General features: G+C 39.4%; 1 protein-coding gene across 1 annotated transcript in view; it reads left to right on the plus strand.

Annotated features, from left to right (window-relative positions):
- Nucleotides 1-18,133, plus strand: part of LOC121855362 (serine/threonine-protein kinase OSR1-like) — a 32,444-nt gene that overhangs the window by 8,891 nt on the left and 5,420 nt on the right. The window contains 2 exon segments of the mRNA XM_042350257.1: nt 1,788-1,953; nt 5,375-5,536. Of these exon segments, the coding sequence (XP_042206191.1) occupies nt 1,788-1,953; nt 5,375-5,536 (328 nt within the window).

Raw genomic sequence — 18,133 nt, forward strand, 5'->3', positions numbered from 1 at the left:
TTAAAGGCGCAATACCACCTTGATCCATGGGTTGGATGACAGGAGGTAGTGTTAGGGGAATGTACACTACTTAAACATCAGGTGCATGCTGTCCAGGTGGTGTGTTCCGAGCATTTCCAAAATCAGAAAATTTTGAATGGAATCCGTATGGCAGACAATACTTCTTGTGCTCGTGAATGAAACAAGTCGAACTAATCCTCAAACAGTGTTTAAGGTCATCCAGCTTATTACTGTGTAGAAAACACTGGCAGTGTGTGCTTGAGGATATGTTTAAAAGCCCTGTGTTTCTGGAATGATGGATTATGAAAGGCTTTAGTTTGGAAACCAAATATCTTCCCGCAATGTATGTGTAATTTGTCCTGGAATGCCTTGAATCCTGCATTGTTTTTCATTTTGTGGATGTATGTCCGCTTTCAGCATGCGCCCACAATAATCCAGTCTCATCCACATTGAATATTTGCTCAGGCAAATATTCCCTTCCACAATCATCATATCTAACCTCCTTAAAAGCTTTGGCAGCAATTCAACATCGGCACTGCCTTTTCCACTCACCTTAACATTGTGTAGACTGGTAGCATTTAAATCTATCAAACCACCCATGACTTCCTAAAGGTTTGATCACATTCATCTCCTGCCTGCTCTTTTTCTGTGCTTTTGGGAACAGGCTTTGTTTTAGCCTGTATGGTTAGAAGGCTTAAGGCCACACGCTTGTATCTGGTCTTCATCCATATCACTAATAATTTTTCCATATCGTGGAAGAGGACCTTGTCTTCTCTTTTGATATTATATGGTTCTTTATAGGCAAGTTTTCTTTTACTACTTCACTTAACACGCTTCCTTGTCCTTCAGAATAGTAGAGTTATATTTGTGTATGAGAAACTTAGGTCGGGTGAGATTGTTGCTAGTTTTCATTCTGCTGTATTGGTATTTTCATTTTCATCTGAGAAGTATTGCTCTTTCTTTTCTTGAGCACCACCAGCACTTGTTCTTGCTTTTCCAGTTATTATAAAGTCAATTAACACGAGATTAAAAGTTCACAGTGATCAGTATAGGATGTTATAGCCAAACACTATGAGTGTACCACATGGCGATGCATTCAAGGCTTATCGCCTGTTCGACGGAAACGTTTTCGGTATAGAAATGCGCGCCATGAAGTTTTTGGTCACGTATGATGAAAGTGATGTCCTGGTCGAAGGTCAGAGCAGGTCGGGGCACTGGCGTTGACATAAGTGAAATAAGTCGTAGGGGACACCTGTACTAGGATGTGCTGTAGGATATGTTGGTACTCAGGATGTGTTGTTCAGTACTGTGATGTGTTGGAGACTCAGGATGTGCTGTCAGTAATTAGGGGATGTGCTGCTTATGATGTTGGCAGTACTTAGATGCGTGGTGGCGCATATAAGAGGTGTGTTGGGGCACTTATGATATGTGTTGTAATTATGATTGTGTGATGTTGCATTTTAGGATTGCTGTGCACTAGGATATGTTGTCAGTACTCAGGATGTGTTGGCAGTACTTAGGATGTGTTGGCAGTACTTAGGATGTGTTGGCAGTACTTCAAATGTGTTGGCAGTACTTAGGATGTGTTGGTAGCACATAAGATGTGTTGGCAGTACTTAGGATATGTTGTCAGTACTCAGGATATGTTGTCAGTACTGAGGATGTGTTGGCTGTACTTAGGATGTGTTGGCAGTACTTAGGATGTGTTGGCAGTACTTAGGATTGCTATATGCTGTACTCTAGTTTGAGTACAGTGGATAAGATTTAAATATTTGGTCATGTTTCAGAGACATCAAGGCTGGCAACATACTGCTAGGTGAGGACGGTGTGGTCCAGATCGCTGACTTTGGTGTAAGTGCCTGGCTTTCTACTGGAGGTGATCTTTCCCGTCAGAAGTCCCGACACACTTTTGTTGGCACACCATGTTGGATGGCACCAGAAGTTATGGAGCAGGTGAGTGATGCTGCCTCTATAACAGTGTATAATGCCTCTATAACAGTGTATAATGCCTCTATAATAGTGTATAATGCCTCTATAACACAGTGTATAATGCCTCTATAACACAGTGTATAATGCCTCTATAACACAGTACAGGGTGTCCATAATGGTGGGAAATGTTGGTCAAAGTTATGTCCTGTGCCGTTGAACCACCAAAGGTGACTGGTGTAACCTTGGAGGTAGTCTACATAGGTGCCAGATCACACCTGCGTTGCCAAATGTGTGTCTTGTATATTTAGTGTTCATACGCAAGCTTAAATTATTTTATTGTAATTTTTTAGTTTATATGCAAATTTGCGTATGAACACCGTAAAGTGATAATTTAGATCATATGCAAATTTTCATATGAAAACCCCAAGAGTTTTAAGTATTGAACTGTACTCCAGTTGTGATTGGTTACTCACCTTATTTATGTTAGTTGGCTTCTTTAGGCTCCAGTTATCATTGGATAGACGGAACAATGGCAGTCATAACCATACAGTGCTGCTTAATCTAACATAAGCACTGCTATGTACAAACTTATCCTCCACCAAGACTGAATAGAAAAGAATAGGACAGGGATAATGTACAGTAAAGGGTAAGAGATGTAAGCAGTAAGAGATATGGTTTTGGTAAGCGATGTGCTAACCTAATTTTTACGATCGTTAGATTTTAGTTATGCAGTACAGAAGGGTCAGGATATATCGCGAGATAGGGTCGATGGATGTTAACTATACAGTGGTCCCTCGGTTAACGAATACAATTCGTTCCAGTTCCAGAAGGTCGTTCGTTAACCGAAAATTGTGTTAACCGAAACCATTGTTTCAATGGGATTTTGGGTAATTGGTTCCAGCTCACCGAAAATTACATACAAACTAAAAATAAATGCAGTAAAGTACACTTACTTTGAGGTGTGCATGTAGAAAGCTCCTGGTTGATGATGATGATGATGGGAATTGGAATGGGGGTGGAGGAGAAGGGAGAAGAGAAGGCATTGGGGTGGAAGAGAAGTCACCCCATGCTTCATGTCGCCATTTCACCATAAAATTTTAGTTCACTTGGTGTTATTCAAGATTATTTTCTTTAAATCAACACTGCACTGCATTATATATTGTCAATATGTAAAATAAACTTAAGAATGACCAATAATTGTACTGTAAAAACGTAAAAATAGTTTATGTTCAAGAGAATCTCAAGCAAGATGCTTCCTCCACTGAGCAGGGACACACACTGACGCCATTTCGGGTTAGTCAAGTGGCTGTTTGGCACGCTAAAAACTAGTTCCCTGTACTTCAATTATGTTAAATAATTGTTAAAATGACTAAAAACTTTATTATAAGACTTGGAAAATTATTGAATAGTACAACCTTCTTGGTATTTACTCAAATGGTAAAGAATTTAAGCCCTAAAACCGATTACTGTATTGGCGGACTAATACTACAGCTGGTGAACAGGCGAAAACATGTTCGGGAAATTCGTAAGGAATTCGTTAACCAAAATTTTTTCGTTAACCGAAGTGAAGAATCTTATGGAAGGTAATTCGTTAACCGAGGCGTTCGTTAACTGAGGGATCACTGTTCAATTTAAATTATGTATATACTGTTAAGAGTTACAACTCTGTTTTGACAACTTTAATTGGTCTCTAATACCTATTTATGAAGAAGTGGAACTATTTGTAAACGGAACCTGTTTGTTGTAAGTTTATTTTTTGCCATTACCTCCAATTTGTGGTATTAATCTGTGAATATGGAAAAGAAGAATATCTCTCCAAGCTCTGGTGATCACATTCGTGATGATCGTAAAAAAGCTATGAAGTTAGTTCTATGTTATCAACCTCAAAATCATCTTCCCATCAAGTTATATTCATATTTTTCATGGAGTGTTACATTTACTGTATGATTTCATTATTAGATATGAATGTAACATTTATTTGGTTTGGGTGCTATCTCTTTTGTTAGGCTAATCACAAATTTTTTTCGATTTTGAGTAATTGCACTCAACCCATTTTCTCCATAAAGCCCTGTTATTTCTATTACGGTAATTTCTTTGTACATAATGTTTTACAAGAACACAACTATATAGCAGAACTGATTAGAAAATGGGTTAGGTTCTGATACAACTGTGACATTACTATGATAACTGTGACCTTACTATGAAAAACTGTGACCTTACTATGATAATCAGACCTACTATGATAACTGTGACATTACTATGTAACCGTGGACTTACTATGTCAATTTCTGTGACTACTTAACTGTGACTTCATTATAACTGTGACCTTATTTATGATAACTGTGACTTATTTATGATAACTGTGACATTACTAGGTAACTGTGACCCACTATGAGACTGGTGAGACAACATACAATTGCAACTCTTACTATAAGACCTTCATTTATGATAATCTGTGACATTGCTATGATACCTGTGACCTACTATGATAACTGTGACCTTTATGATAATCTGAATATGATAACTGTGACATTACTAAAGAATTGCAACTAATGTTATAACTGTGACCTTTACGATAATTATTACTATGACACGAGCCATATGATAACTGTGACTCATTATGATAATCAGTGACATTGCTATGATACCTGTGACCTTTATGATATCTGACTTAATATGATAACTGTGACCTTACTATGATGGAGACACATTGTTTATGTAATCTGTAACTTACAATACATGAAACTCAGACTCTTACTATTTAATTTGACAATGCATTACCTGTGACTACTATGACAACTGTGACCTATGATGTCAGTTCCTTAATGATAATAATGTGAGCATTGGATTGATTCTTGATTACTATGAATCCTTACACAACTGTGACCTACCATACTGACCTTATATGATAACTGTGACCTTACTATAGATACTCAATATTATAACCTTTTCAGATATCAAATAATAATTTTCTGTAATAATTTTAATAAGATTTTGGTTCTTCAGTATTACTGAAGCAGGTTAGTGACAATTAAATAGAGGTATTAAATCAAAGTTATAGCATTTCTTCCTTACATTTGTCAGGTTATGAATACAGTTATTTTTCCTTAAGAAAATAAAATTTCTTCTCTTACAGGTGGAGTGTTATGGTTAAAAGTTATAGCATTTCTTTCTTACAGGTCAAGTAATTAAACAGTACATTTCCTCCTTGTTATCAGGTTATAGGTTAGAAATTAAAACGGCATCTCTTCACAGGTAAGAAGAATTAAAGAATCTCACAGGTGTCAGGTTATGAATTAAAGCAGGCATCTCTTCCTTACAGGTGTCAGGTTATGAATTAAAGCAGGCATCTCTTCCTTACAGGTGTCAGGTTATGAATTATAGCAGGCATTTCTTCCTTACAGGTGTCAGGTTATGAATTAAAGCAGGCATTTCTTCCTTACAGGTGTCAGGTTATGATTTTAAGGCAGACATCTGGTCATTCGGCATCACAGCGATAGAGATGGTGACAGGAACTGCTCCATACCACAAATACCCTCCAATGAAGGTCCTGATGTTGACCCTACAGAATGATCCACCCACCCTGGAGACGGGGGCAGAAGAGAAGGTACTATATGTCTCTGATGCAACAACAGTAAATTGATTCTTCTTCTCTATAAACTCACTAAATATATTTGAAACAATGAGAACATAAATGGGGTCAACTGTAGAGTAACCATCTAAATGTTAACCTAACCTAACCACACACACACACCACTTTGCTGTCACTCGGAATCGAGTATGACGATCATCCAGGTATGATAAATGATATGAGTTATTAAGAATGTTACCTAGGTTGGTGAGTTTGAGGTGACTAAAGAGGCCGATACGGGACCTGCAGCGTCATTCATGTGGAGGGGGCTACATCTAGTGTGGGAGGGGCGACAGCAGCGTCTTTCCAGCATTGGCGCTTGTCTGCCTCATTATGCAGTAGGGCTTACTCGAAAGTATTGATACCAAGCGTTATGGTGTGGAGTAATCGTCTCTCAGGTGAGGGGGTCGATTTGGCACTTTTTCAGGTTTGTCTTAAGACTATCCTTATACCTTTTCACTTGCCTGCCAGCGTTACGTTTACTGTTCGTTAGGTGACTGTAAAGTAGCTGCTTAGGCAGTCTACTGTCGTCCATGCGGGTAACATGGCCAGTCCAGCGTAGTTGTTCATGGATTTTGGTAGCCTCGATGCTCCTACAGTTGGTGTCGGCAAGAATGCTGGCATTTGTTCTCTTATCTTCCCAGCGAACTCGGAGGATGGAACGTAGACTACAATGGTAAAAGTTTTCAAGTGCCTTGAGGTGCCTCACTGCCATATAGCAGAGTGGGCAGGACCACTGCTCGATATACGAGCAACTTTGTAGATAATTTCAGCTCCCTACAGCTGAAGACACTTGTACAGAGTCTGCCAATGGCTTGAGATGCACATCTAATCTGATATTGAATCTCTTCATAAATGTCTGCGGTGGTGGACAGGTGGGAACCGAGATATTGTAAGTGGGTAACATTAGAGAGGGTAGTACTGTTATGCTGGACGGATGGTGGAGGTGTTGTCTGAACCAGGGGCAGGTTAAAAGAGAATCTGAGTCTTACGTACATTCACCTCAAGGCCGAAGTGTGCATACGCATCTGCGTAGGTGTTTAGGACCTCCTGTAGGTCGTGTTCAGTGTGAGCAGTGTGAAGTCGTCTGCATACTGAAGTTCAGTAACGGAAGCTGCCAGCACCTTTGTTCTTGCCTGGCGTCGTCTGAAGTTGAAAAGACCCTTCATCCGGTACTCGATATTCACCCCGCCGGCTAAAATGGCACAGGCATGAGAAAGGAAGGCAGCCAAGAAAATGGAAACGAGAGTTGGTGCCAGTACACACCCTTGTTTAACCCCTGTTTGGATGGGAAAGAATTCAAACTGGGTGCCATTGTGCAGGACACTGCCGTTCATGACATCGTGGAGTTGCCTCACAATGGCGATGAATTTTGGTGGACAGCCAAAACAACTGAGGGCCCACCAGAGGGCTTCCCTGTTGACCGAGTCGAAGGCCTTGGTTAGGTCACGACGCTGTTCTGTGAACTTTTCCTGTATCTTGTGGAACTCAGCAAAAACTGACTTTCTAGCCCCAGTGTTGGATGAGAAACAGCCACTGTAATATATCTATAACAAAGGGATGGGACAATGAGACACTAGCTAAGGCCTGGAGAGTACTGTGAGAATCACTCAAAATTGTAAAATCACTACAGGTTGTACCTCTAGTCCGGCAACCTCAGGACCTGACCGGTGCCGGACCATGGAAATTAACGGACCATGGAAATTCATCCTTTTCCTGGATAGATAGTGACTTGTGCTTACGCTTGGAAGCACTAGCACCACTTTCTCTGCTTAATGGTCTCTTTGAAGACATATTGAAGGGTTAAATGTCGTATAGTAGCTTCTCAAATTTCGCGAGTTTTTATTTCAACGTATTTTATTGGAACACACAAAAAAACAATTACAAATTTTTACGGCGGAAACTCGAATTTCGACGGGTTTGAACGGCTCACCAACGTTCAGACGTGCACAATCGTGTAAACAGCGTCATTTCTCTTATGTACAAAGGATTCATTATTGTTTATTACTGAATGTCTTTTTGATTGAATTAATGTTTATGTGTGCAAAATGAGCAATACAATTCATTAATAATACATAGAATATTAAAACACACGAGGAGATGAGACGGCTTTGTTTTCGTTGTTTACGAAACCAGTGACTGACTGGTTCTACATATAAAAATGAAGAAAATAAGACCCTGGTTGTAGCTGTAGTAAAATTAATATGGTTGTTTTAAGTAATGTTATTTAATGTTAATAAATTGAACAATAGAAGTAGCTAACGATAATGGTAAAGAAAAAAAGAGAGATCGCATATGTAAGTGCGCACATGTGAAAACATATCGTCATTACTCTACATAAGAATATGAAAGCAACACTTATTTACCGTTCATATGTATTTTAATTAATGTTTCTGATTTTTTTTTATTGAATTAATGTTTGTGTGTGCAAAATGAACAATACAATTCGTTAATAATACGTGGAATATTAAAACACATGAGGAGACGAGACGGCTGCCGGCATTGTTTTCGTTAATGCTTACAAAACCAGTGACTGATTGGTTCTACATATAAAACCGAAGAAAATAAGACCCTGATTGTAGCTGTAGTAAAATTAATGTAAAAAAATTAATATGGTTGTTTGAAGTACCTGTTATGTTATTTAATGTTAATAAATGGAACAATATAAGTAGCTAACCATTAATGGTAAAAAAAAAGTGAGACTGCTCGTATGTAAGTGCGCACATGTGAAAATATATCGTCATTACTCTACATAAGAATATGAAAGCAACACTTATTTACTGCTCATATATATTGAAGGGTTAAATGTTGTACTCTGTATAGACAAGCAGAGAGAGAGAGAGAGAGCAGCTGAACTGCCGGATGTAAACAAACCTTAATTTCCCGCGGCTTTTTTCTTTTTTTAAGGGGATTAGCCCACCCGGGCATAGGTCACTGACCCACATTGGGGCCTGAGGGGGAGAAAATTTAATACTCCTGTAATAATAATAATAGTTCAGATAAAAAAAGAAAAGAAAAAAAAGCTGCCTATCTACCTATTGGACAAACTAAAATCGTTCCTGACCACGGGAGTTTCCGGACCGCAGAATGCCGGACTAGAAAGGTACAACCTGTATAAGGTTGAGAAAAATAATTTTGAGGACAAGTAAAATACCTGAAAGCTGTCCTGTAAAAATAGATGCCATAGTGGGGAGACTAACGTTACAACAGAAGTTGGGAAAGACTACCCCAAACCCCACCCCTGTATCCAACTTACAGCCATCGCTGTATACAGGAATAGTCCCTCTGAGAGGAAGCATGACATAAGAATAGAGAATGAACCACACATTAGTCAGCCAGCCAACATGGGCTATTGTTTCATTTGATGACATCTTTATTACAATTAAACAAACCAGCTAGACATATTCTACATACCGTATTTGCCGGCATATAAGACGCACCACCGCATAAGACGACTTTTGTACAAGGATATTTTGTGGATTTTTATTTATTTTTTGTAAGTTTCATCATAGAATTATTGAAAGTTATTTTAAAGTGGTTTTGTAGGGAAAAACATGTGATTTTGTGCATGTAAATGCAATATATACTGGAATCAAGTACAGTACTTAGCTAGGCACCTCCGCCTCCGTGCTCGGCCTCCCATCCATAATACGGGCGCGATAGACGCAGGGTAATTTAGTACAGTGAGTTCTGCTATAACGCGTGTTTTGATAACGTGAATTTGCTCTAACGCGATTTATGAATTAGGAACGATATTTGTATAACGCGAACGCTTGTTTGCTATAACGCGATTTTTTGCTTACTCTTTCTCCAATTTTGTGGTATTAACTGTGAATATGGTAAAGAAGAATATCTCCAAGAAGCGTTCTGGTGATAGAATTCCCGGTGATGATCGTAAAAGAAAGGATATAACACTTGAAGAGAAGCTCGATTTTATCAACCTCAAAATCACCCTTCTCCCCCATCAAGTTACATTCATATTTTTTCAAGGTAAAGTGTTACATTTACTGTATGATTTCATTATTAGATATGAATGTAACATTTATTTAGACTGTGCTATCCTTTGTGTTAGGCTAACTACTAAATGTTTTCGATTTCGAGTAATCTGCACCTAACCCTATTTTCTCCATAAGCCCTGTTATTTCTATTACGCGATTTTCTATAACACGATATTTTACAAGAACACAATTATCGCGTTATAGCAGAACTACCTGTACATTTAAAAAAAAATGCATCTTGTACGCCTGCAAGTACGGTGTATAGGGCACCGGGGTGGATGTCAATTTATTTGTTGACATAGTTGTGTTCAAAATAACAAAACAAAATGGTGGTCACACTGGACCATATCACGGCAAAATATTTGCTTTATTCTCTCTTTCACAACAACGATTACATAATTTATGTAGAATTCTGTAGGTTTTCTTGGTTTGTGATGATAATGAAATATCTGGTGTTATTCTGTAAATCATAAATCATAACCTTGGCCAAATAGATTGGAATGTCCTTACGGGTAACTCAGTATCAGAGAATTTCCTCAAAACGATCCAGGACTGTTTCCTAAGTCAACATATAACCGAACCCACCCGGGGTAATAATATATACTCGATTTAGTTCTGTCGAACAGAGAAAACCTCATTAGCAATGTCGAGGTAGGGAACGAACTTGCAAACAGCGATCACAAAGAAATTAGATTCCAGTTAGATTTTCAGGTCAGACGTAAAGGGAATCCCATTAAAGTCCCAGATTTCAGAAGGGCAGACATTGATAGTTTATAGAGGCAGCTGCGAGAAGGGGTGTCGCGCTTGGATGTGAACCTGACAGATGACACCGACCTGATAACGAGATCTGAGATTGCCGAGTTCCACGACAATTTAAATAATGAGTTACTTAATGCACAAAGGCAGAACATACCATACAAAAAACTCAGATCAGACAACAATGACCCTAAATGGATAAATATGTATTTAAAGAACATCATTGGCCAAAGGAAGGCTTTAGGTAGAAGGATAAATCGTGGCGAAATTTACCTCCGGGAGTATTATAAGGTATTGGCCGGTAGGGTTAAGACCGAGATAAGAAAAGCGAAGAGGAATTATGAACTGAAGATAGCAGGGGAGGCAAAGACAAACCCCAAAGGATTCTACCAAATGTATCAAACTAAAACACGAGATAAGATTGGACCAATACGTTCAGATACCGGCGAGCTAACTGATAACGACGGAGAAATGAGCAATAATCTGAATAAATATTTTTCAACAGTTTTCACCACCGAAAATTTAAACATGATACCCGAGGCACCGACTCTGTTCAGAGATAGTGAAGAAAACAAATTAAGCGGGATAGTAGTGACTAGTAACGATGTTAATAAGCCTAATAAGTCACCAGGTCCCGATGAGATTTTTGCCAGAGTATTAATGTAAGGAAGAGCTTAGTATGCCCTTAGCAAAGTTGTTTAATATGTCATTAAAAACAAGTGTAGTACAGTCGACCCTCGTTAATTCGGACTAATAGGGGGGGAAGGGTGTCCGTTTTAGCCGATTGTCCGAATTAATCGATTTAGAGGTTAATATTGCATTATATTTCAAAGTCATTGTTTTCATCACGATTTTATCCCACTTTCCACTGTAATACGTACGTAATTTCAGCAAAAATATTACATTTCCGTGAATGTATTATATCAAGCACAGTATGAATAGAATATCATTGTAATATAACAGTATTTTAACCGAAAACTAGTAAAAAAACGAATGACATCTCAAGAACATCGGAAGCTTAGGTAAAGTCTTTTATTTTCGTCATGTATTTTATCCTATTTTACATTGAAATACATCACGTTTCAGCAAAACTACTATTTATTTCCGAGAATGTATTCATTCAGGCGCAGTTTAGGTAAAATATACGTGTGATGTAACAGTTTTTTAACTGAAAACGATTCGAAAAACACGTACCCTCTAGCCCTGTTCAAGGAGAGGATTGGGAGAAGCTGTTTGGTGCTGCAGACGATGACAAGGAAAATGATTTGGATGGATTTTAATGAAAATATTCAGAAATATGGTATCGTAATATTTATTCAAGTCAATTAGGATAGAATATTATTGTAATACAACAGTTTTTTAACTGAAAACCAATCGAAAAGCGATTACGGTAACATCTTTTGAACGAAAGAAAGCGAAAGTCATTGTTTTCGTCACGATTTTTTCCCACTTTCCACTGTAATACGTACGTCATTTCAGCAAAATATTACATTTCCATGAATGCATTATATCAAGCACAGTATGAATAGAATACCATTGTAATATAACAGTATTTTAACCAAAAACTATTAAAAAAACGAGTAACTTCTCTTGAACATCGGAAGGTTAGGTAAAATCTTTTGTTTTCGTCATGTATTTGATCCTATTTTACATTAAAATACCTCACGTTTCAGCAAAACTACTATTTATTTCCGAGAATATATTCATTCAGGCACAGTTAAGGTAAAATATACGTGTGATGTAACAGTTTTTTAACTGAAAACGATTCGAAAAACACGTGTACCGTCTAGCTGATACTCAACAGCTGGTGGTGCGTGATGCGTCATGCGTCGTTGTAAACAATAGGAAGTTTAAGCAGATTACCGGGTATTGTATTAAGTGTGAAATATCGAAAAGGTTTTTATTACCGGTATTTTTTGTAGATCAATGAGAACTGTGATACCGTATGTGATATGATAAGTTAGCCTGTGCTAAGAACTTCAACATAGACCACTGAAAACACTTTATAAGGTAATTTAGCCTTTTGTAAGTTGGTGAGCTTCATTTGCTGAAGGAACTGTACAACTTTTCATTACTAATTGGGACATATTTTATGTTTCCATTGTTTACTGGCAGTAAATGGTAAATATTTTTCATGTCTGAAGTTAAAAGTTGCATCCCCCCCCCACACTAGTGGTGGAGATGTTACATTTAACCAAAAAGACGCTGGTGTTTTGTCCCAGCAGTGGGTGGACCAGCATTTTAGCTTAAGGTCCGCGTAGGTAATATTCCTACAAATCTTAAAAAAAAAAAAAAAAGTTCAGATTTTGTCCGAATTATCCGAAATCCGGATTAAAGAGGTCCGAATTAACAAGGGTCGACTGTACCTGAATCCTGGAGGATAGCGAATGTAATACCGATTTTCAAGAAGGGGGATAGATCACTATCCTCTAACTACCACCCAATCAGTCTAACATCAATAGTAGGTAAATTACTAGAATCAATTCTTTCAAACTCTATTCGAAACCACCTGGAGAAGCACAAGTTGATCAATGATTCCCAACATGGCTTCAAGAGCGGGCATTCATGTCTAACTAATCTATTAACATTCTTTTCTTCAGTTTTCGAATCGGTGGACGAGGGGCACAATTATGATGTGGTATATCTCGACTTTAGCAGAGCCTTCGACAGAGTCCCCCACGAAAGACAAATTAGAAAGGTAGAAGTGCATGGCATCAAGGGTAATATCCTTAAATGGATTAGGGCGTGGTTACGGGACAGGAAACAGCGAGTGAGCATAAACGGCACTAAATCGCATTGGAGCAACGTCACTAGTAGAGTTCCCCAAGGCTGAGTACTTGGACCATTATTATTTATTATATACATAAACGACATACATATCAGCATAGACAGCAACATAAGTAAATTTGCAGATGACACTAAAATAGGACGTGTAATTAAATATGACGAGGACTCTGCAAAACTACAGGAAGATCTAAACAAATTTTTCGAATGGTCGGAAAAATGGCAGATGAAATTCAATGTGGACAAATGTAAAGTACTCAGTATAGGAGATGTAAACAGGGAATCCAGTTACCAGATGAACAACGATGCCATTGTGGAATCCGACTGCGAGAGAGATTTAGGAGTAATGATAAGTAGGAAGTTTAAGCCAAGTAAACAATGTGTTTTTGCTCGTAACAAGGCTAATAAAGTACTTGGGTTCATACAAAGGAGTGCTAGTTACAAGACTAGCGAGGTCATCTTAAAATTATATCTAGCGCTTGTGAGACCTCACTTGGATTACGCAGTTCAGTTCTGGTCACCGTATTACAGAATGGATATAGAATCCTTGGAAAGAATCCAGAGGAGAATGACAAGACTAATCCCGGGTATTAGGAACCTTGAATACAGAGACAGGTTATAGCATCTTAATTTGCATTCCCTCGAGAGACGTAGAGTGAGGGGCGACATGATAGAGGTGTATAAATGGAAGTCAGGGTTAAACAAAGGGGACATTACAAAGGTACTCAAACTATCCAACCAGGAGCGAACTCGTAACAATGGTTTTAAATTAGAAAAATTTAGATTTCGGCGTGAAATAGGTAAACACTGGTTTGGAAACAGAGTAGTGGATGAATGGAACAAGTTACCAAATATCATCATTAACTCTAATATGCTGGATAGCTTCAAACATAGGTTGGATGCTCATATGAGCAATAGGGGTTAGGTGTAAGTGGGACTGCCCAGTATGGGCCAATAGGCCCACTGCAGTTTCCTCCATTCTTATGTTCTTATCTTATAATTATGTGGAAATATCTTGGTCTCGTTCAGCACATATCAGTATCCATCTGGACTTCAGAAATGACAATTTGCCAAATACAATTTATATTAGTGCTCAGTCTAAGGTATGATATTATCCATTGGACTAGATGTGTTATGTTCAATATTATGTCATTGGGATTACCAGGAGAGACAACATGTGATAGGTTTGGTGTCACATGAGGAGGAAGATCTGTCATGTCAGAAGATACAAAAAATCTGGAATTACAGTCTTTGACAGATCGCTGACCAGATCTACTGACAGCAGTCTTGTGTAATTAACCAACTGACCAAACATGTGAAAACTCGCTTAATTGAGAAATGGTGCCATTCTTTCACCCAATTACAAAATGCAACTCTAAAACATTTGTAAAAAATTTATTAAAGATAACAGGCACCTTTTACAGACACCAATTAATTCTCGAGAAAGTGGATGCATGGTAGAGATGTCACATATTTTCAAGCATGAACTGTTAGCTTTACCACTGTCTCTTGCAAGCACTGACAAGACATTGAATTCCAACAAGAAAGATGATCTGCTTGGCATCCTTAGTGCCGAAACACAGGTAGAGGCAATACCAGTGTCATGCCATGTAGCCAACCCAATTATTGGGTGCCTGTGTACTTAGTGATGGGCATGCACTGATTCACAGGTTAAGTAACCCACCAACTGCAAGTCATTTGCCAATAATGCAAACACTTTTGCTAAGGCTATTTTTGCACACTTCAGTTGAGGTGCTACCAGAGTAGATGTCACCGTTGACAGGTAACTTGGCTCCAGTCCCATTAAAAGCCAAATGAGAGTAAAACCAAGTCAGAAGACCAAGAGACCAGTTCATAAGGTCATTTAGTCAGGGGAAGGTTCCTTTACCACAGGTATGGGCACAGTTCATATCTTGGCCTGAGAACAAAACTGATCTTGCTGCATTCCTGCCCAATGACCCAATGAGATGACTCCCGGAGGTAAGCAGTGGATATGAAATGGTTGTAGGTGGAGGCTTTGTCTCTCCTGAAGAAGCTTCATCCACAGTCTGTCATGTGATCATGAAGAAGCGGCTACCCGCATAATTCTCCGTGGACTCGAGGCTACAAGGGCAGAATATCAGTACATAATGGTATTTTGCAGAGATACAGACGTCTTCCTCCTCCTTCTCCACTTCTTTCGAGAGACTAATGTGTGGATGATCAGTGGAACTGCCCATGATCGGTGTTGCTATCATTGCATGAGATAGCTAAGAAGTTGTCAAACACTGTAAATGATAGCTTGTTGGGTTTCCATGCGCTGACTGGAGGATGTGGAAGAGTTCGTCTGCTGTATTTACTCTGCTCCTGACTGTAAGGTTGGTGATAACGGAAAACTCAACTTATTCGGGAAAGGGAAAAAGGAGATAAAAAATCTCCCACCCATGAAGGATGCTCTCACTTTACATTGCGCAAGAGCAAATTGCCAGGCAAAGTTGTGGCTGACAACTGTAACAACTTTATAAATGCTAGACCTCCATCATCAACAGGGGAATGGAAGGAAACTGAAAATGGGCTCCAAGTCGTATGGATGACACTGCTGGCCATACTAACTGTGTGTAGAGATAGTAGCTTGTGGCTGCATGAAGAAATGCAAAACTGCCACCTGCAAATGTTTCAAGTCTCAACAGATATGTATCCCAGCATGTGAGTGTGATGCTGTGGGTTGCTGCAGTCCCACTGGAAATTATTAATCTCAGAAGTAATGGCAGCTTAGATACTAGAAATAATTTGAGTATTATAACTTGAACTTCAGGGAGAATCCATTAAGCGGCACTCAGGAGCCGCATGGGGCATATCTGAACAGGAGGAAGAAGAAGAATACTTACAACCTCCCTTACCCTGAAGCTGAAAGGTCATGGGGGGGTTGGATGCTGAGTGTAGTGTGGGGACATAGTCTCGTCAACTACACAAGTGTTGGTTACAGACTGTGGAAGGTGGTGGAGTTCAACCAACACTGGTCCTGGAGATACTGTTGTTGAAGATCAAGGGGTGGCTCATCAGCATCAACTAGTAGACATGGGTTTGGTGAAGACCTGAAGGCTCTGGTCACAAGAGGCACCCCAGCATGATGAATAGAGTTCAGTGTATTGAGTCTAGCTTCAGTGGCTGAGGAGTACACCTCACACCTATTACCTAGTTTGGGTCTAACTAACATTTTGTAAAGGTGTAGCAGAGTTCCTCAGTCAGTACCCCTATATGTGTGCCCCAAGACTCAATAACTTAAGAGCATGATGGCAAGACTCTTTGAGGTAACTAATATGTGGCTGCCACGGAAGCTGTTGTCTAAGATAATGCCCAGGAAACTTGTTGGCCTGCCTAAACAAGGTGTTGGTGATAGTGAGGTTGCGTGCGGCATTCTTGCTAAGGAGTAGGCCGTTGGGATTACACTTGCCCATTCCATTTCTCTTATGATTCCCTGCTATATGTCAGCATATCTGCAAACTCTGGCATTGAAGTCACTAAGGAGCACAACCTTATCTTCTCTGGTGATAGAGGTTAGCACTTTGTCAAAGTCGGCATAAAAGGCCTCCTTGATGTCATCCTCTGCATCCAGTGTTGGGGCGTATACATTGATGAAAAAGGCATGATGTGAGTGATTCAGTGGGATTCAGAGTGCCTTGAGGCCCTTATTGACACCGACAAGGATTTCACAGTTAACCTGTGTAGGATGGATTGGCAAATGGCAAAGCCAACTCCACAAATGCAGTTTCTCTCCACAGCAGGATTACCCTTCCAGAAGAAGGTGTAGCCTGACCCCCGTTCTATGAGTTGACCCTCGTCTGGGAGCCGGGATTCACTGATGGCTGCTATGTCGATGTTATACCTAGCCAGCTCTTTTGCCACAAGGGCAGTTCCTCTTTCAGGATGCGCATTTGTGCCAGTATCCAGAAGGGTCCTGACATTCCATGCAGCGACCATAAGAGGTTGTATATTGTACAGTGGTCCCTCGGTTAACGAGCGCCTCGGTTAACGAGATTTCGGTTAACGAGTTACCTTCCATAAGATTCTTAACTTCGGTTAACGAGCAATCCCTCGATTAACAAGTTTCTTACGAGCCGACCTCCACATGTATTAGCTTGCATTTGGCGGTCCACCAGCTGTAGTATTACAGTAGTCAGCCAATACAGTAATCGGTTCTAGGGCTTAAATTCCTTACCCTTTTAGTAAATATCAAGAAGTTTATACTATTCAATAATTTTAAAAGTTTAATATTAAATTTTTTAGTCATTTTAACAATTATTGAACATAATTGAAGGTAGGGTCACTAGTTTGTGGCACGCCATCCAGCCTGCCAACACAGCATACAGGCGTCAGTCTTTGTGTCTTTTCAGTGGAGGTAACATCTTGCTTGAGACTCTCTTCAACTAAATGCTTTTTTTCTGTGTTTACAAACAAATTATTGGTCATTTTGAAATTTATTTTGCATATTGACAATATATAATGCAGTGCAGTGTTGATTTAAAGAAAATAATCTTGAATTACACCAAGAGAACTAAAATTTTATGGGTGAAATGGCACATTGGGGTGACTTCTCTTCCACCCCAATGCCTTCTCGTCTCCCTTCTCCTCCACCCCCATTCTAATTCCCATCATCATCATCATCATCCAGGAGCCTTCTACATACACACCTCAAAGTAAGTGTACTTTTCTACCTTTTTTGTTGAATTTAGGCAATTTTCGGTGAGCTGGAACCAATTACCCAAAAACCCATTGAAACAATGGTTTCGGTTAACGAGTTTTTCGGCTAACGAGTAACCTTCTAGAACGGATTGTGCTCGTTAACCGAGGTAACCACTGTAGTTTTTTTTAGTTTTGATCTGTGAATTTGATTGTGTTTTCAACTGCATAAGGATGACCTTACTGGGTGCGGTTTCCCAGTTAGGTTGGTTCTTTAGGCAGGCTATGTATAGGGCACCTTTTCTAGCCCCCTCCCCATGTTGGGTGAGCAGAGTGGCTCCTGGAAAGGGCTGCTCAGTTGCACAGACAGGACAGG

The sequence above is a fragment of the Homarus americanus genome, unplaced genomic scaffold (genome assembly GCF_018991925.1).
Source record: "Homarus americanus isolate GMGI-L3 unplaced genomic scaffold, GMGI_Hamer_2.0 scaffold19355, whole genome shotgun sequence".
Classification (NCBI taxonomy): Eukaryota; Metazoa; Arthropoda; class Malacostraca; order Decapoda; family Nephropidae; genus Homarus; species Homarus americanus.